The sequence below is a fragment of the Oryctolagus cuniculus genome, chromosome 17 (assembly GCF_964237555.1).
Source record: "Oryctolagus cuniculus chromosome 17, mOryCun1.1, whole genome shotgun sequence".
NCBI classification, from domain to species: domain Eukaryota; kingdom Metazoa; phylum Chordata; class Mammalia; order Lagomorpha; family Leporidae; genus Oryctolagus; species Oryctolagus cuniculus.
In genome coordinates this window covers 63,726,366-63,754,138 of record NC_091448.1, presented here as the reverse complement: position 1 = coordinate 63,754,138, position 27,773 = coordinate 63,726,366, and the positions used below count along the sequence as shown (strand labels likewise).

The following is a 27,773-nucleotide window of genomic DNA, read 5'->3' as shown; positions in this document are numbered from 1 at the left end:
AGCACCGCAGGTGGAGGCTTAGCCTACTATGCCACAGCACCGGCCCGGTTGTTCTTTTTCTCTATCCCTGTGCCCTACAGCAGGTCCCAGAGGCTTTGGAGTCTAACAGCCCTGGGTTAAAATCCTAACTCTTCTCCTGGCTTCAGACTGGCACAGCTCCAGGCATTGAGGCCAATTGGGGAGTGATGGGAAGACCCTCTCCCTCTCCCTCTCCCCCTCCCCCTCCCCTCCCCCTCCCCCTCCCTCTCCTCCTCTCCCTCTCCCTCTCCCTCTCCCTCTCCCCCTCCCTCTCCTCCTCTCCCTCTCCCTCTCCCTCTCCCTCTCCCTCTCCCTCCCTCTGCTCTTTCTGTGTAACTCTGACTTTCAAATAAACAAATCTTTAAAAAAAATCCTAACACTTTTGGATGTGTGACTTTGGGCAGGTCACCTCCATGCCTTGAGCCGTGTTTCTTTATCTGTAAAATAATAAAGGCATTTGCTCCCATGGATTGCTGGGATACGTGATACAAGAATGTAAAATGCCAGACATAGAGCCTGGCACAAATTAGGAAAATCCCGAATGGCAGTGGCTGCTGTCACTGCCCATTGGTTTTGGTTTTAAAAAGATTTGTTTATTTACTTTAAAGGAGAGTTACAGAGATAGAGATAGAGAGAGAGAGAGAGAGACAGAGAGAGAGAGGTTTTCCATTCGCTGGTTCACTTCCCAGTTGGCTGCAATGGCCGGAGCTGAGCCAATCCAAAGCCAGGAGCCAGAAGCTTCCCCTGGGTCCCCCACATGGGAGCAGGGGCCCAAGGACTTGGGCCATCTTCTACTGCTTTCCCAGGCCATAGCAGAGAGCTGGATCAGAAGTGGAGCAGCTGGGACTTGAACCAGCTCCCATATGGGAGGCCGGCACTGCAGGTGCCAGCTTGACCCACTACGCCACAGCGCTGGCCTCTGCTCATTGTTATTAGTACCATTTCATCTTATATTTTAGACTCAGGAATACTGGTAGCTTGCTGAAGTGCTTCTCACTCCCAGTGACAAACTTTGGACAGTGACTTGGGAGGTATTAAGATCCAAATATTCTGACCACCCCAAGGCCCTCCGAGACCGACCAGAGGAAGCGGGTCCTCTGTGAGCTGGAGGTCTAATCCCCCTCTGTTGATTGGTTCTCAGTGATCCAGGGGAAAGAAAGCACCAGAACACCCGGTATTTGATTTAAAAGTCTACACCTTGGGGATGTGTTTTCGGGTTCTTGGAGACTGACTTAATGGAAGAAGAGAGGTGAGAGTTCTTGCTGGTGCTGTGCCCCTGGGGAGGGCTTGACTCCCTCGGAGGCTTCTAGAAGCAGTCCTGCTTTTCTTGCCTGTGGCCCCTGTTACTGCATACAATAAATATTTGACAACATTTTAATTTCTCGCCACCTGGCTAGAATTGCTTATGAATATCACACCCATGAATGTAAGCAATTAAGTATTTTATAAGCACTGCTGAGATGCCAATATCAGAAAACAGGACTTGCAGGTGACAGAGGCGGGACGGTCACTCCGTGTTTTCCTCGGGGGCTTCGCTCTCTTCACCTTCTGCCGAGGACTCTGGAGGGGGCGTTTTCTTGGCGGGGGCCTCGCTGAGCTCCCTGTGGGAAGAGAGCAGAGCAAGGCTTCCACTCCTGCCACTCTCCCCGCCTCCCCAAACTCAGTACGGTGAAGTGGCCCTGTCAAGGACCCTGCGTCCTTGTCAGGAAACTCTTCCTTTACGGAAGGCTCCTTGTCTGGGGGCAAGTCCTTGGCTTTCTTGCGTGTGCCACCGAAAGGGCTGAGCAGACGCCTCAGCCAGAGTGGCCACCTCAGCCGGAAGAAGCCCTAGGAAAGACAAAAAGACATGTGAATTGAGCATTTTCCCTGTCTCCAGCCACACACTGCAGCCTCCTCCCATTTACCTGAGTCTCATCTTCCGAACACTTTCTAGGCACTGATTGGTGAAAGCTCCTTGGGGAAAAACACACACAAGACCATTAGAGACGAGTGCCATTGTTCACTTCTCACAGTGTGCATCTCCGGTCTTCCTGGGACGACACATGCACCTCAGCCATCACTGCAGTGAGTGCTCACTACAAGCCTGGGGTCTCAGATGCAGTACCCAGGGCGCTGGGCTTCCAGGAGCCCTCTGTCCCTACAGACCTGCAGTGTCTCTGGGGAGACTTTTGTCTGTTGTCAGTCCCAGTGCCTTTCTCAGCCAAGTGTGCTTGCGCAGTGGGACACACTGCACCACCACATGGGGCAGAAGTATTTTCTCTCTCCAGAGGCATTTGACACCTGCCCCTTTAGGATTTAGCCTCACAAGCATCATTCACTGGGGTGTAGGGAGAAAATGCTTGTGTTTCCATAGCTGCTCTAGTCCCCTATAAATTGAATCCTATGAAGCAATGCCCGAGTCCAATAGCAACGTTACCCAGCTCAAAGATTTTTCTCACTGCAGGGTGTCTGTCACTGATGGAAGATTGAGTTGTGAAACCAGTTTAAAGGGCAAAACCAGCGTGGAAATACAAGGTACCCTTTTTGAATATGATTAAAACAGAAAAAGAGTGCATTGTTTCAGCAACTGCTTGTGTCTACAGAGCGTGTGGGTATTGATTTGCAATAGAAATTGTAGCACACAGCCCAAGCTCACTATGACCAAGGGAGAAGTCCCTGGCTGGGGAGGAACCTTCCTCTCTGTAATACTCACTGGCAGTGTGACTATGGGACCAGTATTGTCCCTTTCTCCTTGTATCCTTACCATAACAGGGAGAGACAAACGGTCTGAGAAGGTGTGAATAAAAGGCATAGGCAGTGGGGGTCTGGAAACCAGTAAGTTTTCCAGCCACCTCATACATTTTACTCTCCAGCAGCCTTGAGGGCGACTGTCCCCCTTCCCCCAGTGTCATGTGTCTTTCCATAGCCCTTCTCCGAGCCTCTGGAAAGGCCTCTGAACTGGCCAGATGCCACCAGCAGCAGGAACAGCACAACCAAAGCCCCTCCCTAGCTGCTGTGTCTCGGAAGGACCACTGACAGCACATGTGTCCGTGCTGGTGCCGTCTCCCCAGCCATGGCTGGGGACCAGATTTGCTGGAATCAGGCAAAACACTCAGATGGATAGTCTTCTGCCTCTGGCAATGTCCTCATTCTAAAATGAGCAGGTTTAAATAGATGAGTTCTCAGTACTCCTCTACTTCTAAAATTCTAATGTAACAATTGTCAGACTGATACTTACGTTGAAGATTTTTCTAACAATTGTCAGACTGATACTTACGTTGAAGATTTTTCTATGTCTTCTCTTCCTCTTCCTCTATGAGAGTAAATCTTTTTTGTAAGGAAAAGCAATCATTATTCACCATAATGATTCTATCTCCAAATCATTTACCTTCCCTTTCTTTCTCTAAAAGCCTTGCCTGCCCAATAAGATAACTTTTTTGAGGACAGGAATTCTGTCTTGTTAATAGTTCTCACTCTTCCACAGTCCTTGGTCTTGAATGCCTCTGGGACTTAATACATTCTATTGACAGCCAGTCATCAGTGAGTCCTCTTAAAAGTGGAATGGGAGTGCAGCGTCATGCATTTAATCTATACTAATTTGGGAACATGGAAGTTGTAGTCCTTAAACAAAATTTAAAAAATCTGGAAGAAAAAAAAGTGGAGTAGTAGGAAACACCCTTAACCTGCTGAAAGTATGGACCAGAAACCTAAACAATGGTGTTTTAAAGGCAAGAACAGGAGTAGGATACTTATTAGACTGCTACTAGTCATCATTGTTGAAAAGGCTGAAATTAGTGCAATAAGAAAAATAAATGGGGTATAATTACTGCAAAGGAAGAGACAAAACTGTCATCATTTGCATAGGAGATGGTGGACAACCTAAAAAAAAAGCCCAAGATAATCAGCTGACATTTTGTTGGACGTAACGTGTGGGTCCGGGGAGGTGACTAGGTGCTGAGTCAGGAGAGTAGTACAGTGAATCTCCTGTTTGTTGTGCACCACCAGTGACTAGAGGGAAAATGGAGTACAGAGCCCTTCTTTAATAGCAATAGAAAGGAATAAACTATCTTGGAATAAACTCAACGAAAGTTGTGTAAGATTTATGTGATTAGGATGCTCTTCTGAAGTCCATAAAATGTCATGTTTCTAGGGTATCATAAAGATGTCAGTTCTCAAATTAATCTACAAATTCAAGGCAACTTAACTCAAACCCCAAGAAAACTTTTTACAAACTCTGACCAGCTGCCATCTTTTAGGAAAAAATAGATGATAAAAACTACTAAATTTATGAAGCAGGAGCTGCCCTACACTGAAACTGTGTAGTGTTAGGGTGGGCACTGCCCATGCTGGTCTCTTTCTCATCTCTATGCTGTGATCACTTACTTCTTGTGGCTAGACATGTCTTTTAAAAAACTTTCATTGAAGATAGACAGATTTCATGTATACAGATTCAGGAACATAGTGATACTTTCCACCTTACCCTCCCTCCTGCCCACACTCCCATCCCTTATTCTTCCCCCCTCTCCTATTTCCATTCTTATTTTTTATGAAGATCTATTTTCAGTTAACATTATACTCATAAGATTAACCCTACACTAAGTAAAATGTTCAACAACTAGTATGAAGAAAAAAATTCACTGTTCTTCAACAGTTCACACAAGGGCTATTTAAAATCATCACATCTCAGGGATTTTTCAAGATGGTGGCATAGGGAGGCAGCTTGCTGCTCTAGTCTAGGGGTGGATAGTTAAAAAAAAGTGGAAGGAGTGCAATCTCAGGGAAGGTTTAGGGAGAAAATGGTAGAGGAAACTCCATGCAAATTGGATGGACGCTGTGGACCTATGTGGAGGGTGTGGACTTGCACAGTTTGAGACCCCAGCAGCTGAGAGCCTCAGCACCAGCTTTGGAATGAGGCAAGACCATACTGCAACAGCTCAAGCCACTGGCAATAAAGCTGTGGGAAAAGCCTGGCATGGGTCTGGCTTGGAGCTCTGTGGGGGATGATGTACCTGCCAACCTAGAGCAAAAAAAAGTGGGGGAGTTCACGTTTCTCTCTGCCCGACCTCAGGCACTGGCATGCTGTAACTAGCCAAGAGAGGGCAGGCACCATTTTGGAGATACGTAACAGCTGCTCCAGCTAGTGACCGTGAACCCAGAAACCAACCTAGAGGAGATGCCAGACTCTGGGAGAATTGACAGGGGGCTGGGTGCTTGTGGCTGTGGGAGCCTTGTGTGGTGGGACTGTGAAAACACTGGGCTGTGTGGGAGGGTGCAGGCAAGCTCCAGGGAGGGAACACATCTTAGAGCAGCTTGATGCAGGAATCAGCTGCAGTGCATCAGCTGAACTCATTTAGACAAAGTCTTAGACATTGGAGCAGTGGGATGCTACGTAGATCTAATGACTCTGTAAGACAATACTTTTGTCTTTTGGCTGCATCCTTTCTCCCAAGGGCAGAGACAGTTCCTCGAGGGTGGAGAGCATATAATCTCATTGTTTCAGCAATGAGGAAAGAAATCAGTGGTAGAAGAGAGTACATCAAATCCCTGACACAATTTTGGAGAACTTCTGCCACTTTACTCTGGCCTTCTTACACTTAACCTCTCCAAATGTCCAGTCCCTTGTTATCTCGGTTCCAGTTGCACAGAGATTTCCCACGAGTGGGGTTCCTTTAAAAATCTGTGGAATGTGCTTTTCAAGGGAAAGAGTAAAGCGCATCTCGGTCTTGGTGACTAAAGAGGAAGGTCAGCTCATGGTACGTGGAAAGTGGCATTGATGTACAGTCTGTGGATTCCGAATCTATTACAAAGGAAGGATGCACTCTGGCAACCTGAATGAGTCGTCCCTACCTCAATGAGACAGAAGATGATAACCAGCATTGTGACCACTGCCGTCACAGATATTGCCACGATGAGCTTGTTGTGATAGCCGTGTTCTTGAGCTCCTTTTGCGAGCTAAGAAAGAGCACAGTTTAAAAAGACAGAATAAAGAGCTGGAAAATATGGATGCTAAATATTCAGAACCCCGTTCTTCAGGTGAGTGGCGTAAAAGATCTTAAAAGACCATACAAAATCTGCTGTATTATATATAATCTTGGTATTACTCATTTTCTCTACAGTGTGTTAGGTCTGCCTCCTAACAAAGTGTCACCGTCTTGGCAAAAGTTACATTACCGAGACAAGATCTGGACTGGGAGCCCCTGGTCTTCCCGCTTGGGGTCTCCTAAGTGATGGGAAAGTGCAGATCTCCTGTCCTCACCTTACTCGACTCCTGCTCTTTCTGTCCACTCGGGGCTTCTGTACTCTCATTGATATAGGTCTCAGTCCTCCACTGCTCTGTGTCCCATTCTTCCTTGGCTATCTTTTCTTCCTGCTGCTCACTGAGGAGCTTCATCAGGATGCCTGTTCTGGAGATGAGCTTGGCACAGGGCAGTTGCACCTGGGCCTCAGAGCAGTCCATTTTCAGAGTGCGGATGACGTGAGAAATGAGCTTTTTCATGTCCGTGTTGGGGATGAGGGACTGTAGCTGCTGATTCAGCTGAATTTCAAACTGTTCTCCCTGGGACAGCATCACAGGGTAGGTGAAGCCTACGGGCATGGTGGGGGCTTCAGTGCCCTCGCTGGGGTATTCCCACTGTGTTTCCTTGGTTTGGTCCACAGTCGGCATTAGGTTGAACTCGGTCCCAGCAGAATCTGTAGCTGAAGGATCTGTGTGCATTTTGTCACCAGGGAGCGTTTCTTCATGTGCAGTGGTGTTTTCTGGCAAAATGTTTTCTTCAAAAACACGCCCTCTGGAATGGTTTTCCTCCCTAGTGTCTTCTATAGAAGGTTCTCTCAGAGGAGGACTCCCCTGAGAATGCAGGCCTCCAGGGGATGAGAAAGCCTCTCCGGAGGGGGAGTTTATGAGACTCCGCAGTGCAGGGAACGGAGGCCTCTTCCCAGCCATCTGCCTGTTGAGGGAATTTTTCCTTCTGAACTTCCGACTCAGTTTGGCCTTGGGGGTTCGGAGGACCAGGTGAGAGCGAGTTTTGTGAAAGCGGTAATTTTGTCTGGAATGCGAGATTGGTTTCCCTGCCGCCTTATTTTTAGCTCTAGCATTGGCATCTTCTAAGACAAAAATGGTGTAGGTTAAGTCTTTTCCTTTGTTGTTGATCTCAGAGATTTTGCAGGGGAGGTAGAAGGCCTGCCCAGGATGTGTTTCTTCAGGAAAGAGGGGGCTGCAGCCTCACGTTCCTTTGTGAGCAAGGGCTCCGTGTGCAAGGAGTTTCCGGCCACCTGCCTGGGCCTCTGAGCCACTTGAAGCTCCTTCAGCTCCCTGGAGCCTGCTCTCCCAAGCCTTCTTCCCCCAATGCTCTCCGCAAAGGGCCAGGTGCCCCGTCTCCTCCCGAGGCTCTTCCTCATCTCCTGGAGGTGCCTTTCCCGTAAGCCCTTTGGCCCCTTGATGACTTTTTTCACTCTCTGCAGCCTGTACCCCACACTTGGCATGGTTGCCAGGCTGTTCTCCTGTGACGGGGCAGTTTCTGATTTCTTTTGGAGGATTTGAGGGTTAAATTGATGACCTAACAGGATAGGCTGCATAAGCATGGCCTTTTCTTCCTTCTTAACCTTATCGATTTTTTTCTTGAATTACTTCATGTAACAAATTCTCCAGAAAATAGAGCTTTCTCAACTTATTTCTGTAAGGATGAGAGGGCCTTCTTATGTGGGTTTTCACGTAGCTCAGGGACTTATCTCTATCTTGCACATTTGAAAAAAGCAGTGTAATGAATGGTAATAATGTTGATTCTACATTTTGTAGATTTTCCTCTGAGAAATAAGGCAATATATAATTCAGTGCACTAATAACATCACTTTCATCGTTGAGGTCCCGCTGTTCACTCATGCGGCCTGGGAAGTCCACACTGTTTCTCTCTGATACTGAGTTCTCTGGCTCAATAGTCAGCTGCTTGCTGGTGTTGTTCTTCCGGGCTTGCAATATCTTCATGAATTCCCCCTTTGGGTTCCCTATAGATGCTTCTTCAACTGTCAAAAAAAGAAGAGACTGCTTTTTGGTACGGAAGACTGATGGGACAGCTTTATGTCAGTCCACAGCCCTACACTCTCATCAATTAAATTAGGAGTCAAATCCAATATTTGGGGTACCATTGAGACTTTAGAGAGAAAAGTAAAACCACACTCAAACCTATGAAATGGCAACAACAAAGGAGAAAAAGATATTTTTGAGAGTGGCATTCAGAAGAGTTCGCAGTGTTAAAAAGCAGTAACTATGATCAGTATTATTTCATTGGTTTCCAATGACCAACCACTCCAGGCTTAGAATAAGGCTGGAGGACAAATGGCCCCACCCAGCTGCCCCTTCTGTGGCTCTGCCCCTGCTTCTCAGCCACATCATTCCACAGTCCTGCCTCATGCTGAGGGAGCCCAAGGCTTCCTCCCTCCCTTCCTCCCTCCCTGTGGCCCTATGTTCTTGCTGCCATCACAGGTGTCCATGGCAAAATATAGGCATGTAAGGGGAGTGAGGGCAGAGGTGGTCAAGCCAAGGGGCCTTGCTCCTCACCTCAATGTGTTCTTTCCCACCCTTGTAAAGGGAGATTAACAATGCTTGTCCTTCTCACCTCTTGAGATGAAGGGAATAATATAATTGGTAGAATAATATAACTGGTCTGGAAGGTGAGCAACACTGTGTAGATGGGTATACAGTTATCACTGTGCTAATGCCTCAGATCCCTGACTGAGATCCGAATTCAAGCTGTCTAAGGAAGAAAGCGGTCACATTTTGGAAGTCACGACATCAGTGGTAATAACCCTCATCTACAGAAGGATACTTAAAAGTACCCGAGTGTTCTGTGGATAGAAAAGCGTGAGACTCAGAGCAGGTTCAGAGTTGGACAGTCTACAAGTGCATGGAGGAGCCTTCCGACTCCATCAGAGGAGTCAGGCAGCCATTTCTGGTTATGGAACCAGAAACTCCCCGGCTCCAAATAAAACAGCATCACTTGTACTCTTTTATACAAGTGCAAAAACAAACAACCGCGGTGAGCAGTGTAGACCTGTTCTATAAGACAGAGGGCCCTTGAGGCCCAACACATAGAAAACCAGTTTATAGACTGTGTGCAAATGAGTTATCATTGAAAAGCAAAGCACCCAAGAGCACAGAACACCACGTGTGTGGTTCCCAACATTGCTTCCTTCCCCTTCCACCTCTTTTCCATGATCCTTTGTGCATATGTAAATTACATAGCGGTAACTATGTTATTAAATTACATAGCGGTGATTGCGAACCTGACTTTCAGCAAGGGAGCAGTGTAGCAATTTAGGGAGTTTAAATCTGAATGAATGAATAAAAATTCAGCAATTAATTACATTGTTACTTTAAACTTGACCCTAAAATTTTAAAATAAGAAATTTAAAACAAATAAAAATTAAAAAAAGATCCTCAGGAAGTTCCGACTCACGGCAATGTGTCGTATTTGGCAGGCATTCATTGTCACAGTGAAGCTTGACGGTGTTGCAGACAACCTCGATAGTATGTTTAAATTGGCAGAGGCAGCAGGCCATATGGCTGGGTAAGATCCTATGAATAGAGACAGAGAATTAAGTTACCTGTAAAGGGGTTCCTTGGGTGGGTCAAACAGGTGAGCCAAGGTGCCAGCAAAGGAGTTCTTGAGGTATGTGGCCAGGACATTTGGGTAGGAGCCTGGTGGCCAATTGTTGGTCTTGAATATGAGAATAAAGGAAGGAGGGAGAGGTGGCCCAAGGAGGCATAGGCATGGAAGTGGGTGTGGTGTATCCAAAATAAAGTCAACAGGGTGAGCATTGGGCACCATGGATCTGTCGTTTGACTCAGGGGTGTCTCCTTCCAGTTCACAAGTCTCATTGTGGGTTGGGAGTGCACAGGAGGACTTCCCCCAACCTCTGGAGTACTCTTCTCCATCCCTGTTGGAAGTGTTCACTATTAGAAACTACTCTGGTCCCAGAAAAATGACTGACTGCAGTAATTGTTGGAAAAGATGTGGAGAAAAAGGAACACTCGCTCACTGATGGGTGAGTGAAAGTAATTTGACCAGGCAGGTGTTTAGCCCAGCCATGAAGATGCTGCTTGGGACAAGCACATCCACTTCTGGAATGCCTGGCTCCATTTCTGATCCCTGTTTCCTGCCAGGAAGTGCCCTGGGATGTGTCAGGTGGTGCTTCCCTAAATACCCAGAAATGGAAAGACTGCAACTTATGGTAGGTGTGTGTTTTTAAGAAACTGTCAGTCTATTTTCATTATATTTTTTTTTCAAATGTATCATTTCGAAAGTTTCTGTGGAAGGAAGAGAGAGAAACACACACAAACACATCTTTTCTTTTTTTTTTTCTTTTTGACAGGCAGAGTGGACAGTGAGAGACAGAAACAGAGAGAAAGGTCTTCCTTTTGCCATTGGTTCACCCTCCAATGGCCGCCGTGGCCGGCGCATCGCGCTGATCCAAAGCCAGAAGCCAGGTGCTTTTCCTGGTCTCCCATGCGGGTGCAGGGCCCAAGGACTTGGGCCATCCTCCACTGCACTCCCGGGCCATACCAGAGAGCTGGCCTGGAAGAGGGGCAACCGGGACAGAATCCGGCGCCCTGACCGGGACTAGAACCCAGTGTGCCAGCGCCGCAAGGCGGAAGATTAGCCTATTGAGCCACGGTGCCGACCACATGTTTTCATTAGGTAGTTTACTCCCCAAATGTCTGCGACATGCAGGGCTGGGCCAGGCCAAAGCCAGGAGCTCAGAAACTAGTTTGGTTTTCCATGTGAGGAGCAAGAACTCAAGTCCTTGGGGCATCACCCACTGCCTTCCAGGGTACATGTTAGCAGGAAGCTAGGGTGGAGCAGAGCCGGGACTTGGATCCAGGCATTCTGATGTGGGATTGGAGTATCCCAGGTAGTGGCTTAACGGCTGCACCAAATGCCTGCCATCGTAAACAGTTTAATTTTTATTTGTTTTATTTTTTAAAGCTTTTATGTAATGAATGCCAATTTCATAGGTACAACTTTAGGAATATAGTGTTTTTTCCTCCATACCTGCCCTCCCACCCCCACTCCCGTCCTACCTCCTACTCCCTCTCCCATCCCATTCTTCATTAAGATTCACTTTTGATTGACTTTATATACAAAAGAGCAACTCTATACTAAGTAAAGATTTCAACACTTTGCACCAACCCCCCACCCCACAACATAAAAAGTACTGTTTGAGAACAAGTTTTGCAGTTAATTCTCATAGTACAGCTCATTAAGGACAGAGTTCCTACGGGGGGGGGGGGTAAGTGCAAACAGCTTCATTTCTAATACCCCCAAATTGGAACAACCTAAGTGTTCACAAATAGGTGAATAGATAAACTATGGTAGGTTACACGTAGTGGGCCAGGCTCTTTCTAACCAATAGAATAACCAATGGTTGAGTTGTTACAGATGACTAATGTTACTTCTTTGGGTCCAGGGAAAGCTTCATATAGAAAGGAAAAAAAAAAGAAATTATCAACTCCCAACTTGACTCTCACTGGGATTAAACATGACAATAGGTCTGATCTGATTTCATCATCATTTAAAAAAATCATCTATTATTTTTCACTTTATGTTTCTGTGTGGGAGCAAACTGCTGAAATCCTTACTTAATGTATACTAAGCTGATCTTCTGTATATTAAGATATTCGAAAATGAATCTTGATGTGAATGGAAGGGGAGAGGGAGTGGGAAAGGGGAGGGTTGTGGGTGGGAGGGACGGTATGGGGGGGAAGCCATTGTAATCCATAAATCGTACTTTGGAAATTTATATTCATTAAATAAAAGTTAAAAACAAAACAAAACAAAAAAAAAGAAAGAATGCACTCAGAATGCTAAGCTAGTGTTTTACTAGACTTCAATTCTAACAGGAAATTTTCGTTAAGTCCTTTCTACCCCTAACTTCGTATTTTGAAAATTTTCAAGCCTACAAAAATATCCGAAAGATTGGTGTCATGAGTTTACATGTTCTCTCACTTAGATTCAACTGTTGCTAACATTTTGCCACATTCACTTTCCACGTGTGTGTCTCTATGCACTTCTTGGACAAACCATTTGAGAATGAGCTGTAGATATGATGACCTTTTCTTGCTAAACCTGAAGTCTGCGTCTCCTAAGAACAAAGGCATTCTCCTGCATATCCACAACACTATTATCACCCAGTCAGCTTTAACATTAACATCACCGTCTATTGTGGTCCACATGCAGGTGCTCTCAGTTGTCCCAAACATGTCTTGGCTACTTTTAAATCAGGCATTGCATTTTATTTTCATGGCTCTTTAATTTTCTTCAGTTTAGAACTGTTCCTTTTTTGCAGTGTTTCATGGCATTGGGATTTTTGAGGCATTCAAATCAGTTGTTTTACAGCATGCACCTCAATTTATCCTTCTAAGACCAATACTGAATATAATCACCAGGGAACATTTATTTTTTTGAGTGGCTAAGATTTTTTTTAAAAAGTTTTATTTATTTGAAAGGCAGAGTGATGGTTGGGTGCAGGAGAGAGAGAGAATGAGTGGAGGGAGAGGGAGAGGGAGGGAGAGAGAGAGAAAGAATGAACGTGAATAAATCTTCCAGCCACTGGTTCATGCCCCAAATGGCCACCGCAGCTGGGGTTGGGCTGGGTTGAAGTCAGGAGCCAGGATCCAGGAGCCAGGAACTATATTCAGGTCTCTCCTGGGTGGCAGGGGGTCAAGCACTTTGGTCATCCTGTGCTGCTTTCCCAGGTTCATTAGCAAGGAGCTGGATGGGAAGTGGAGCAGCTGGGACTTGAACTGGCACTCCCATATGGGATGCCAGCATCACAGACAACTTCACCTTGTGCCACAACACCAGCCCCACTAGGGACCATTTCTGGCAGGAACACTGCATCTTGCATAGAGAATGTTGTAGTTTTGCTGCTTACTAAAATGGATGCACTAGGGATGATGTCAGTGATAAAATATTTATTTTTTAGATTTTTATTTATTTGAGAGGTAGAGTTACAAACACAGAAAGGGAGAGACAGAGACAAAGATCTTCCATCTTAAGCTGGTTCACGTCCCAAATGGCCTCAATGGCCAGAGCTGGGCCAATCTGAAGCCAGGAGCCAGGAGCTTCTTCCGGGTCTCCCATGCAGGTGCAGAAGCTCAAGCACTTAGGTCATCTACTGCTTTCCCAGGCCATAGCAGAGAGATGGATCAGAAAAGGAGAAGCCAGGACTGGATCTGGTGCCCATATGGGATGCTGGCACCGCAGGTGGAGACAGCCCACTATACCACAGCGCTGGGCCCCAAATCATTATTTTCAAAAATATTGGCAAATCTGGGGCCGGCACCATGGTGCAGTAGGTTAATCCTTCACCTGCAGCACCGGCATCTCATATGGGCGCTGGTTCTAGTGCCAGCTGCTCTGCTTTTGATCCAGCTCTCTGCTATGGCCTGGGAAAGCAGTGGAAGATGGCCCAAGTCCTTGGGCCCTGCACCCGCATGGGAGACTGGAAAGAAGCACCTGGCTCCTGGCTTCGATCAGTGCAGCTCCAGCCATTGTGACCATTTGGGGAGTGAACCATCGGAAGGCTTTTTTCTCTGTGTCTCTCTCTCACTGTCTATAACTCTTATCTGTCAAATAAATAAATAAAATTTTAAAAAATATTGGAAAATCTTTTGAAATTGCTAATGACCTGAGGTATAACTTATTCTTACTAGATAATATTTAAGTATTAAAGACCATTGCACATTAATATGCAATAAAGGGGCCAGCGCTGTGCTGTAGCAGGTTAAGCCTTCACCTGCAGTGTCAGCATCCCTTATAGGCACTGGTTCAAGTCCCAGCTGCTCCGCTTCTGGTCCAGCTCCCTGCTAATGCACTTGGGAAAGCAGCAGAGGATGGTCCAAGTGCTTGGGCTCCTGCTCCCACATGATTCAGAATAAGCTCCGACTCCTGACTTTGGCCTGGCCAAGCCCTGGCTGTTGTGGTCTTTTGAGCTAGGAACCAGCAGATGGAAGATCTTTCTCTCTCTCTGTATTTCTGCATTTCTTTTTTCTTCTTTTTTTAACTTTTATTTAATGAATATAAATTTCCAAAGTACAGCTTATGGATTACAATGGCTCCCCCCCCATAACTTCCCTCCCACCCGCAACCCTCCCCTTTCCCTCTCCCTCCCCCCTTCCATTCACATCAAGATTCATTTTCAATTCTCTTTATATACAGAAGATCAGTTTAGCATATATTAAGTAAAGATTTCAACAGTTTGCACCCACATAGAAACATACCAGGGGATTCCAATTCAATCCCATCAAGGTGGCATGTACCAATGCCATCTCACTAGTTCCGGTGATCAATTTCTGTTCAAATTGATCATAATGATAGGACTAAGAGCCAAAGGGAGCACATAAACAAGACTAGTGTCTGCAAATACTAGCTGATAGAATAAAAAAGGGAGAGAATGATCCAGCATGGGAAGTGAGATACACAGCAGACCCATAGAATGGCAGATGTCCTAAACAGCACTCTGGCCTCAGAATCAGCCCTTAAGGCACACGGATCTAGCTGAAAAGCCCATGAGAGTATTACAGGCATGGAAAGCCAAAACACTCTGGCAAAAAAAAAAAAAACCCTACATGTATTTCTGCCTTTCGAATAAATAAGTAAGTCTTTAAGAATGCATTAAGGACCATCGCTTATGAGTCACGACACAAGTGAGCTGGCCTGCTTTGTCTAAACTCCTGAGGACTTCCAATAATGAACTCCAGTGTAACAATTGCTTTCAGGTTTTTATAGCCTTGGTTGCACATGGCTCCAGAAAATGCTAGCACTTTTCCTGTCCACTGATGGTCAAGTATGAAAAAAGCAGCTAGAACACCACAGCCTTGGCTAACTGAGAAAGCTTGTTGATGATGAGAGCTTTGACTCTTTGGAGAGGAAGGCCTCTCACTGACCTGGGAGGATCCACTGTGGCAGATGCTGCCCAAGGTTGAGGAAGAGGAGGCTAGAGCAGAAACCAGTGGACTTGATGATGTGGGAAAGTTAGTCAAGGAGGTGATCTGACAGAAGTGATTAGGGCAGGGTATGCTGTGAGAGGCCTTTCCCCATTCTTATCTTGTGGAGTCCGCTCAACTAGCCTTATCATAGTTTCTGTTTAGCTTGTCCAATTGGCAGGGGGGAGGTCACAATGGAAGTTGCAGTGAGTTTATGGTAAAATGTCAGAATAGGGCTCTAAGGAAATCCTTTTTAAAACTTCAAAACTTGAGATACTTCAAACTCTGCATGAAAATTAACTAGAAAGGATCATGGACCTAAATGTAACTCTACAGTTTCTACAAGAAAACAGGAGAAAATCTCTGTAACTTTAGATTAGACAATGGGTTATTTGAAAGATTTTTTTCAGGAAAGGCACAATAAAAGGACAAACCATACAAGATAAAAGTTGCTATAGGCTCATCAACATTAAAAAAAATTAACTTCTACTCTTCAGAAGGTACACTTAGTAGAGTGAAATGATAACTCACAACCAGAGAGAAGATATTTACTAAACATACATCTGAGAGAAAGTACTCATACCCAGAGCATATAAAACACTCTTAAAACTCCCTAAGATTACCATCAAATTACTACATGGGAACAGATTTGAATAGACACTTGGTAAAGATATTTGCACAACAGTATCGTCAGTTATTAGAGAAGTCTAAGTTTAAACTGCAGTGAGTGTACCCAAGGTGCCAGCGTTAGGATGACTGAGTCCCGCATTTGAGCACTTGCATTTGATTCTTCTCTCTGGTTCCTGATTCCAGCTTCCTGCTAATATAGTTCTTCTGCCTTTCTTTGGTTGAGTAACTGGGGTTCCTGCCACCTACATGGGAGATCTGGGTTGAATTCCCAGCTGTCAATTCCAGCTTCAGCCCAATGCTGGTCTTGGTGGCATTTGGTGAGAGAACTGATTGACTCTCTAGTAACTATTTTTAAATACTAAAAAAACATATAGAGATTCCACTATTTATCTACTGGCAGAAGAGCTACATTAAAAAAATTTGATTGATTGACCTTCCATCTGCTGGTTCACTTCCCCAAATGCTGATAACAGCCAGGGTTGGGCCAGGACTATGCCAAGGACATAGGTCTCAATGTGTGGGTCTCCTACATGGGTGGCAGAGACCAGAATACTTGAGTTACCATCGGCTACCTCCCAGGGTGCACATTAGCTGGAAGCAGAGTAGCTGGGACTCAAACTTGGCACTCTGATACGGGATGTAGGCATCCCAAGTGGTATCTTATTTATTTATTTATTTATTTATTTATTTATTTGACATGTAGAGTTAGACAGTGAGAGGGAGAGACATAGAGAAAGGTCTTCCTTCCATTGGTTCACCTCCCAATCACCCCCCAAATGGCCGCTACCGCCGGAGCTGCGCCGAACTGAAGCCAGGAGCCAGGTGCTTCCTCCTGGTCTCCGATGCAGGTGCAGGGTCCAAGCACTTGGGCCATCCTCCACTGCCTTCCCGGGCCACAGCAGAGAGCTAGATTGGAAGAGCAGCAGCTGGGACTAGAACCTGGTGCCCATATGGGATGCCGGTGCCACAGGTGGAGGATTAGCCAAGTAAGCCATGGTGCTGGCCCCCCAAGTGGTATCTTAATGCTGTGCCACAATGTCCAGTTTCTAAATGTTTGTTAAAAAAGTTGAAATCTGAGGACTGGGACAACACATGTTGCAACTGCCACTCTCGAACATTGTTGGTGAGAGTGCAGACTGCAGCAGCTACTTGGCAAACAGTTTAGCTGTGTGTTAAACAGTTAAATATACACTTAGTAGGTAATGAACTGTCCTACCCCTAGATCTTTACACCAAAGAAATGAAGACACATATCCACTCACAGACCTCCATGTGAGTGCTGTTAGTGGCTTTATTTATAATTGCAAAAAGTTGGAAAACACAGTTCTATAAGCTGATGAAATGGATAAACTGGTGTAACTACACAATTGGAATATTACTTAGCAATAGGTAGAGGCAGCAACATGAATAGTAGTTTAATCTCTAAAGGATTATGCTGAGTAAAGGATCCAGACACAAGAGGCTACACTTACTACATGATTTTGCTTATAAGACACTGTGGAAGGAAAAACTACAAGAATAGAAACAGGATGAGTGGTTTGCAGGGCCTGGGTCTGGGGATGGGAGGAGACGATTGATTGGAAAGGACCATGAGGGACCTTTTTGGGTTGATAGAAATGTTCTACATCAGGAATTTGGTGGTGGTTACATAACCACGTGTTTGCCAAAACTCAGCAAACTTTACAGTGTGAATTGAAATACATAAAAATTATACCTCCATAAGCCTGACTTAAGAAAACACGTCTACAGACTTACATGGAAATAAACCTAAGAAAAAGATAACTTACAGGTTTTCCAATTGAAGAGTCATCATGAGGATGTTCTCAACTGTGGTAAGTGGTACTTGTGTTGTTCCCAAGTCTCTGAAGGAGAAAGCCCAAACATTCATGGTATGGACCTCAATAAAAAGATCTGTCTTTAAAAAGGTTGTTTCAGGAAGATGTAGTTACATCAGTTTTGGCTTCTCTCTAAAGCAAGACAGCTCAAGAGTTTGTCATGGAGACCGTTCCAGAAAGCCCTGGTTGAAATGACTTTACTATTTGCATCATCAGATTAATGACCTTGGCATTGAAGAGTAGAACCTACACCTTTTTCTGCCATTGTCTTATTTTTCATTTTATACTACACTGACCTCTTTTAATTCTTATTTTTTCTTTAAAAAATTTACATCTATACCTCTTTGCTTGGGATAGATGGTATTCCTAACATGTATTTGCATGTAACACTGTCTCACCCTGCCAGCTGTCTTTCCCATGATAAATTCTTTCTCAGTTCTTGCCTCAGTCAATAACTTTTTTCAGTAACCTAATTTAAAATCATGACTTTTTAGCCTCAATCTCAAATACTTAATGTTTGATGAAAATAAAAAAAGATTATTTTCATACTTACAGATATTTTAATGCTGGCAGTTTAAAAAGATACGAATCTTCAACATTTGTCAGAGGATTACGATTGAGATTTCTGAAAAAGGCAATGGAATTAAAGGTATCGGCCATTTCAGTAAGCACAAGACTGTATGAGAAATTATATTCTTTTTTGTGTAGACATTTTAGGCTTAAAATTACTTTCTGTGTACTTACAAATCACCCTTAGAATTCAAAAAGCACTTGTTCTTTGGGAACTATCTATGTCTCCTAGAGGATGAATGGAGAAGAGAAAGAGAAAAGATACAAAAAAATGCATAATAAACACAAAATATGCAAAAGAACTTTTTAGGTGAAAAGCCTTAGAAGTGGAGCCAGTGTTTTGCCTAGCAATTAACACCCAGATTGGGATACCTACGTCTCAAATCAGATGCCTGGGTTTGATTCCCAGTTCCAGCTTCTCATTGCAACTTCCTGCTAATGCAGACCCTGGGAGGCAGTGGTGATGGCTCAATTGGTTGAGTCTCTGCTATCTACTTGGAGACGTGGACTGGTTTCTGGTTTCCAGCTTCAGCCTGGGCCTGGCCTAGCCTAGCCTGAGCCATTGCAGGTATTTGGGAAGTGAACTAGTGGGTGGGAGCTGTCTGTGTCTTAAAAAAGAAAGACGTATAGAAGTGACCACACTGATAGGGAAGCCCTTTTTTGTGTAGGAAACACTAATCCTGTGTTCTCCATAATTCAAGGTGCTTGCCTTTCATCTTTGGAAATTTTAAACAAGCCATGACTTAATTCATTTAGTTGATGGAAAAAGAACCCACGTCAAAGCCATACTCTTGTCACGTTCTTCCACTGGTGTTCTCATTTCGCATCACACATCATCACATCACATCACATCACATCACATCACATCACATCATCACGTCACATCACATCACGTCACATCACGTCACATCAGTCTTTGTTACGTTGCTTGTCATCACCTGTTGGCCTGTCAGTCTCCTGGCCTGTAGCTCCTTGAGGACAGGGATATTGTTATTGTCTTTGTTATGCCTGTGTGTGGCATAGTGCCTGAAATTTACTGCATGGTTAATAAATATTTGTTGAGTAAAGAATTCACATTTTGTTTCCCTACCAATACAGTGAATAAATTCATGTTGTGGGAAATTTCATTCCTAAATGCTGTAATAGATTTTTAAAGTTTTTAAAGCAAGCAAACAAAAACAAAAACAGGTAAAAAAAAAATTGCCTTTAGTTTAACTCTACTCAAAAACGTACTGTACTGTTACAGACTGTGAAAATAATAACTCTTACAGATGATATTGATTTGGCTGCCAAGCATCTGTGTTCAGCATTCAACACTGGATGTTCCCAGTAACCTCTGTGATAGGTATTGTACCCCAGTAGCCTATTGTGATATATATTGTGCTGAGTCACAGAGGCTGTGTAACTTGTTGTAGGTCACTGCACTTGTAAGAAGCAAAGCTGGAGCTGGAGCTCAGTCCTGCCCCCAGACTGTGTCTAATATGTGTGCAGAAAAGGGTCCAAATATTTGTCACTTTAATCTGAAGCTTGAGATGACTAAATATAGAAGTACTTTGAAAATTTCATCAACCTTCTCAGGATAGCGCTCATGAAAATTAGTTTCTCTTTTTATTCCTTTTCCCTAATCTTATCCCACGATTAGATATTTAGCTCAGAGTCATTGAGACTAGAGATTTAAAAGCATGTTGTAGGTGACATCAGTGGAAACCTATGTAAACAGTGGAGTGAGAACATCTGAAAATTTATCCCTTCATAAAGGGAACAACAAAATGGTAAAAGTGGTCAGAATCAAGTTTTTGATAATTCTGGAAATTTAACCAAAGGCTTGCAGCAACCTGTGGGGCATTTACTCAAGAAAATTGGCTGACTTTCTCTAAGAATAGTGAGATTTGTGTGGGTTTCATGTATTTAACTTGCCCTAGACAGTTCCTCCCTGGCAAGCTCAGTGGTAGCCTTAAAAATAGGCTTGGCAGCTTATGACAAGAGCCTCGGGTGATGACTGACATAAATAAGAGTGTCAATTGTTAAATCAACAACAGGAGTCACTGTGCACTTACTCCCCATGTAGGATCTCTGTCCTTAATGTGTGGTACTATGTGAATTAATGGTATAACTAGTACTCAAACAATACTTTATACTTTGTGTTTCTGTGTGGGTGCAAACTGTTGAAATCTTTACTTAGTATATACTAAGTTGATCTTCTGTATATAAAGAGAATTGAGAATGAATCTTGATGAAGAATGGGATGAGAAAGGGAATGGGAGATGGGATGGTTGCGGGTGGGAGGAAGTTATGGGGGCAAAAAGCCACTATAATCCAGAAGTTGTACATTGGAAATTTATATTTATTAAATAAAGGTTAAAAAAGAAACATCTGCTTTAGGAATAGACTGATGTCTTAGTAATATTTGGGTTTAGGTTTTTGGATTGTGGGTGAATTTTGTTTTTAATTTGTTGCTTCTCAATTTTTTTAAAATTATGAGATGTATTACTTGCATACTCAAAGTCATATGTAACCATGTGAATGTTGGATAATGTTTGAACTTTGTCCAATTTATTTTGTCTACATTTGAACCAAATCAGGAATTATAATGAGAGAAAAGAGAAGTATGTGTAAAATGAGCAAAAAAAAAAAAAAACCTCCAAGCTCTCCAAAATAAAAAAAAAAAATAGCCTGTATGCCCAGTATCAGAGAGAGGGAGAGGGATAGAGGGACAGAAGGAGGGAGGGAGGGAGAGAAAGAGAGAGAGAGACAGAACAGAGACAGAGAGAATGGAAATGAATGGAGATAAACATGCAGAATGAAGCCTCTCTCAGAGGCTGTTTTTGGGAAATAACTACAGGCAAGTGCTTCACCATGGAAGCTGTGTGCGATACTGGATAGCAGTTGGGACCAAAAGATAGTCTATTCAAAAAGCTTAACATGGGAAGCTGAGGAATAAGATGTTCATTAGAACTTTGAAACACACAATATACCCTCAGGACACTGGAAGATGGTGGAATGTATTCCTGTGAATTTGGAAGGCCTTACACATATCTAGGGCTATAAGCTTTGCCAGGAAAGACCTGAAGAGGCCCTGACTTCTTTATAACTGGCTGATCCTGAGGTTCTATGCATGCAGGAAGTAAAAGAAAAGACAGCCCTGGACTGCCTGGCTAAGAACAGAAAGGACACAGTACAACGTGTACTTGGAGCTCTTTGACAAAAGCTGGGAGAATTGTTGATTCCAGACTTGTAGGGAGTTCTCTATTCAGTCCTGACCCCCAGGCTAACCAAGTGGAGACTTCAATGGCCACACATCATAAGTAATACAAACTTTATAGCATTGGTTCAGAAAAGTGGCTAGATAACAGCAACTGCTACAACAAGCATTAGTAACACCAAACTGGAGACAGGAATCTAGTTTTTGGAATTGCTATATTATTTAAAATGTTCATTTTTTTATGAGAGCGAGAAGGAAACAAAATATGGCTCATACTCAGGGGAAATTCCAGTTTCAGTAAAAAACTATCCCTGAGGAGCCCAGACATTGGACTCACTAGACAAAGACTTGATTCAGTTACTGATAATAAGTTCAGAGGTGGGTGTTGTGGTGCAGAGGGTTAAGCTGTCACTTGGGATGTCCACATCCTGCCTGGCTTCTGACTTCAGCCTCCTGCTGCTTCACGTGCTGGGAGACAGCAGCTTTGCCTCAAGTGTGGGAGCCCCTGCCAGCCATGTGGGAGACCCAGATGGTTTTCCAAGCTTTTGGCTTTGGTCTGGCCCAGCTCTGGCTTTTGCAGGCATTTAGGGAATGAACCAGCAGATGGAAGACCTCTCTGTCAGTCACTACCTTTCAAACAGATGTTAAAATGGAAGTGATGAGTGAGGACACCCTTGTTTAAGAAAGTATAAAGGAAACCATTTAGTTTTGTTTAGTAAAGAACTAATGAAAACTATGCCTCATCAAATGGACCATATTAAATATGGAAATTACTTTAAAAAGAGGGACAGCTGATTGGTGCAGCAGTCAAGACGCTGCTTGGGACATCTGCATCCCATAGCAGAGTGCCTGGGTTCAAGTTCTGATTCCACTCGCAACTTCAGCTTCCTGCTAATGCAGAGTATTGGAGGAAGCAGGTAATTTCACCCACAGAGGAGACCTGGACTGAGTTCCCCATTTCCTGTTTCAGCCTGCCCCAGCCCCACATGATAGAGATAGTTGGGGAGTAAAACTGTGGGTGGAAGATCACCATCTTTGTATGCTTTTTAAATTAAAAAAAAAACACACAGAAATTATAAAAAGGAGCCAAATAGAAATTGAGGAGTTGAAAAACATAGTAATTAATATGGAAAATTCACTAGTGAGTGTCAGTGGCAGATCTGACTAAGCAGAAGAAAGAATCAGGAATTTGATGATAAATTGAGATTGTTGAGTTGAAGGAACAGAAAGAAGGAAGAAAGAAGAAAGATGGATGCAATCCTAGAGAGTAGGACACCATCAAGCTTACTAATTTCAGAAGGAGAAAAGAGGAGAAAGAATATTTGAAGAAATGGTGGCCTCAAACTTCCTAAACCTAATAAAACATATGGATCTATACATGCAAGAAGTTCAAGGAATTCTTAAGTAGGATGAACTGAAAGAGTTTCACATATAGGCGTATCATAATCAAACTATTAGAAGCCAAACACAGAACATCTTGAAAGCAGCAAGAGAAAATAACATCATATACTAGGAATCGTCAAAAGATTAATAGCTGATGTATCATCAGAAACAATAGAGGCCCCAAGGCAGTGAGATGGCACATTCAGTGTGCTGCAGGGAAGAAATGTCAACCAAGAAGTGCATAGTTTTTCCATAGTACACATTTCTGTAAACTTTTGAAGACTCATCAGATGCATGGATTATCTAATATGTTTTAATTCCACTTTCTCAAACTTTTTGTCACCCTGATGGGTAAGAATAGCAGGATATGGTTGAACTCTGTAATTAATACACAATTATTCTTAGGCATTTAAAATTAACAGAAAAATGATCTCTGTTAAATAGAAGAGTGGGAATAAGAGAGGGAGGAGATGTACAGGTCGGCACATGCTCACTCGGGCTTACCTCCAATGGTAGAGCTAGAAATGTGCCAGGGGATTCCAAATCAATCTTATCAAGGAGGCATGTACCAATGGCATCTCACTTGTTAAAGTGATAAGTTTAAGTACATAATTGATCAAAAAGGTAAGTGTCGAAGAGATTTCACAAAAAAGACCAGTGTCTGCAAAGAATGAAGGATAGAATTAAAAGGGAGAGAATGATCCGGCAGGGGAAGCAGGACACACAGCAGACTCATAGAATAGCAAATGTCCTAAACAGCACTCCAGCCTCGGAATCAACCCTTGGGGCATTCGGATCTGGCTAAAAGGCCCATGAGAGTCTCACAGGCATGGAAAGCCAAGACACTGTAGCAAAAACAACCTGAATGAACGATCTCAGTGAACAAGATCCCAGCAGAAAGAATGGGCCATCAAAGAAGGAGTCACCTTTCTTTCTCTGAAGGGAGGAAGGAACCTCCACTGTGATATGGCCTTGACTAAGTTCAGAGTTGGTGATCTCAAGAGGCTTCCATAGCCTTGACAGCTCATGGCAAGAGCCTCAGGTGATTACTGACGTCATAAATAAGAGTGTCAATTGTTAAATCAACAATGGGAGTCACTGTGCACATGCTCCCCATGCAGGATCTCTGTCCTTAATGTGTTTTACTATGAGAGTTAACGATAAAACTACTAGTCGAACAGTACTCTATATCTTGTGTGGTTGTGTGGGTGCAGTCTGTTGAAATCTTTGCTTAGTATATACTAAGTTGATCTTCTGTATATAAAGATAATTGAAAATGAAACGTGATGAAGAGTGGGATGGGAGAGGGAGTGGGAGATGGGATGGCTGCGGGTGGGAGGGAGGTTAGGGGGGGAAAGCCACAACAATGCAAAAGTTGCACTTTGTAAATTTACATTTATTAAATAAAAAAATAGTATAAAGGTAGGGGGAGAATGGAGCTATAGAGAAGCAAAGTTTCTGTATACTATTTAAGTTATTTTGATAGTAATCTGAAGAAAAATGTTATAAACTAAGATGTTAATTATAATTCTAGGACAACCACTAAGGAAATAACTTGAATATATTGTAGAAAAAAAGTGGATGGCCATTTGGTCTAGTGGTTAAACCACTGTTTGGGTTGTCTGCATCCTGTATTAGAGTGTCTGCAAAGGAGTCTGAGTTTTGCTCCTAATTCCAGCTTCCTGCCAGTGTGGACCTTGGGAGGCGGCAAGTGGTAGCTCAAGTGGTTGGCTTCCAGTTGTCCATGTTGGGTAGACGTGGACTGAGTTGCCAGCTCCTGGCTTTTGCCTTACCCAACCCTGGCCAGTACAGGCATTTAGGGAGTGGGCTGGGAACACCTGTGCAGCCCCCGAGAGAGCCGGCCGGCGGTGTGCCGCTCCCCCGCAGAAGTGGGGAAAGCGGCAGGGGGAACCGCCCTTCCACGGAGGTGGAAGGGACGGTAGCCAACCCGGGAAGAACCAGCAGCAAACCTGGGGAGGGCCGAGCAGACGAAAGAACAATGCAGGGTCCTGTGTCGTTCCTCCACGAAGAGGGGGAGCGACATAAATGAATGAAGCAGAAGAAATAAAGTATACTTAATGTTTAGAATTATCAATTACTGCTGATTTTCCATAATATATTTCATTTCTGATTTCACTGAATGATTTGATGAGTATTACTATTCAAAGAATGTTATGTCACTGGTAAGCTCTTGGCATGTCTTTGAGGTAGATTTCATATTCACAATAGATTGAACCTACCACACTGCTGTTTTACACAGAGACTTCATTCAGAAGAATGTTTACTGGGCTGCATGTAGTACATGCAAAGTAAGGGTGAATGCAGATTTTGCTGAGCATGAGCCTAACCTAATTTGGGGAATCCCTTATAATGAAACATGCAGAATTATGAATATAAAAATTGCTCCAGCCCCTCCCAGGACCTTGGAAGGGGCACGTGCAAGCGTAAAGCCTTGAAGCTTAGGCTCCAGTTCATGATGAATCCAGCTCAGCTGGCACTCTTTTCTGGACTCTGTAATGCAGTGAACAGCATTGTTTTCACTTTAAAAACCCTCATCTTTGGTCATAAGATCACTGGTGTCTTCCTGGGGCAACGGGGATAGCAAAAGTTTCCTTGAAGCAGATTAGCTTTGTCTAATAAAAGAATATGTCCCCAAATAAAGGAGACCCGCTCCCAACACACACTTGGTGTATTACAGCCATTGTGCCAATTTTTGAAGCAACCATGAGTTAGATATGTTCAGATCGCATGATAAGAGGATTAGTTTCCAATACCAGCTAGCTCTGGTTTTTGCATCACCATGAAGCAAATGCTTTTTTTCTTTGGCTTAAGATGGACACAGAAACTTGAGATAAATGAACTGGTGCCTCGTGCACTGTGCGCCATCCCTAGCTCTGCTCCTACTTTTTCAGCTCATCTCTCTGGCCTTGCTGCACAGATGCTAGCATGGCTGTCACTCATTTTCCCATCAATGTCCAACTTCCCCCTGCTGGCATGAAAGTCTCTGGAGACAAAGCTTCTGTCCTGCTCCAGTTTGTACTCCCAGCACTTAATACAGCACCTGGCACTCGGTGGGCCTGGCACTCAGTGAATGTTCTTAAATGAATTCATTACTTTTCATCCACTGTGATTCCACAGATTTTCTCCCTGTGTTGTCTACAGAAAACTGTACTGGAACTCGGCCCCTTAGGAGGGAATCTAATGGAATGATATATGTTGAGGCCATTTTTACTGATGCTACCAAAACCACTTGGTGTTGGGGCTCCAGGAACCAGCTCCCGGTGTGTGGGTGAAGTAAAAACAGACTCTCAGTGTTCTTCCTCAAGATCTGCAGGCACTGTTGGTCCATCCCCAACACATCCTAAAACCTTCCCTCATAACCAGAATGAATTGTGTTTGGCTGGGATTCTGAACCACAGAACAGGTGGATAGTCTTTCAACATCAGGTTTAGTGGAGAATCTGTATCTTGAATCTAAAATTCCCTTGGGCCATTGAACATCACAGAATTGTTGAGTTGAAAGTGAATAAAACTCACTTTCTGTTGCAGTTTAGTCAGGACAAAATATGTGGGATTAGGCTAGAGCAGTGTATTTTCTTATTTTTTTAACACTACAGTTTAACATATATGCCACTTCTTCCTATTTCAAAAGTTATTAGTATCCACAGATAATTTATAAATTGAGAGCTAAATACATTTTGGAAAAAGCTTATGATCTGGGTGGGTGATGGGGAGAGATGTGCCCTTTGGCTGGGTCCCAGGAATTATTTTTGCATTAGGATTTAAAAGCAGGTAACCCTGAGAAAGCACCAGAACCTTTTTCTCCCAGAGTACTTTGTGTTAGATTTTTGGAAAAAAAAATGGAAATGAAGACCTTCTTTGCAGAGTTTATATACAGGGCTTAATACCCAGATAAGCATAACTATATACAATTTTTATACACAAATGGTTTTTAAATATGTATTCATCATCTATTGCACTTACACATTGTGCAAAAACTGCATTCCATGCCACGCCTGAAATGTCCCAAAGCTCAGTTCTGTCAGTAAATTGCAACCAAGATTTCTACAAAAAAAGACACGAGTGAAAGAGAATGAAGAAGAAAAAAAGAAATATTTTCAGAATACTCTTCTTTCAGGAGTGATTCTAATTTTTATAGATGAAACAATACTTCCACATTTTATCTACACACTAAAGAATTTACTGGTACTGGAAGATTTGGTTTCTGAATTATACTTGCACATTTACATTAAATTTCATCATATTATTTTCATATTACATGACATACTTGTACTGTGTGATCTTTACTTCTCTGGAACAGAGTTTCACAACTTGAATGCTATTGACATTTTGGACTCGATAATGCTTTTCTTGTGGAGGTTTGTCCTGTACATAGTAAGTGGCTTAACAGCAGGCTGGGCTTAGCTCACGCAGTGTCAGCAGCACGTGCAGGGCTGCAAGCTGTTACCTGAATGCAAAATCATGTTGGCTGAGAAGCCCTGCTCTGTGGGATTCACTCTGACTTTTGTACCTGATAGTATTTTTGCTAGAGAGGAAAAGGACCTGTTACAGAATTTTAGCAACCTTCTACTACAAATGTAAAGTAGAATCTTAACCCTATTTCAAGGTGAACAGTGAAGATTTATTAAAATTCCAAATGTGATGAAATTGTAACTTACATAGACTGCAAAAAAGGGAGTGACTCAAATGCACGTCTTTCGATAAACTCTATTTTATTGCAGGATAAATCTCTAGGAAAAGGAAAACATTGCCTTGGTTAGCTATTACCTATATAGTCAGTGGGGATAATAAAATTTGCATTTGATAATGTTGGATATGCAGTTTTTACCTAAACTGTAAAGCTTTGGACTTGTATTTGACCCTCTGGAGATACTACCCCTTCTTACAACCTCTCCTAATAGTCTCACTGTTAGAACCTTCATCAATGACATACACAACTATAGATCTTGATAGATTGTGGTGGTAAACTTTCCTGAGTGCAGAATTGATTAGATGAACTTTCATAGTCTTCATCCATTTGAAACAAGGAGCAAAGCTGTCATCTCCATTTTTAATGTCTAATATTCCAAAGAATACTCACATTTTCACATCTTTCCTGGTTTAGTCCTAGTTTTCTAACTTCATCCAATACCAGAAAAAAAGATGCCCTTTTGA

General features: G+C 43.3%; 2 protein-coding genes across 2 annotated transcripts in view; both read right to left on the bottom strand.

Moving 5' to 3' along the window:
• LOC138846270 (zinc finger protein 585A-like) overlaps nt 1–27,773 on the bottom strand; it is a 216,848-nt gene that overhangs the window by 62,430 nt on the left and 126,645 nt on the right.
• LOC138846288 (leucine-rich repeat-containing protein 37A2-like) lies at nt 1,444–27,375 on the bottom strand (the record flags this gene model as incomplete). Its single annotated transcript, XM_070061682.1, is given in 9 exon segments — nt 1,444–5,949; nt 6,254–7,149; nt 7,152–7,494; nt 7,739–8,016; nt 9,450–9,568; nt 17,397–17,471; nt 17,998–18,069; nt 26,583–26,663; nt 27,278–27,375. Coding segments are annotated over 9 exon segments (2,166 nt in total), but the record flags the coding sequence as incomplete, so codon positions are not given.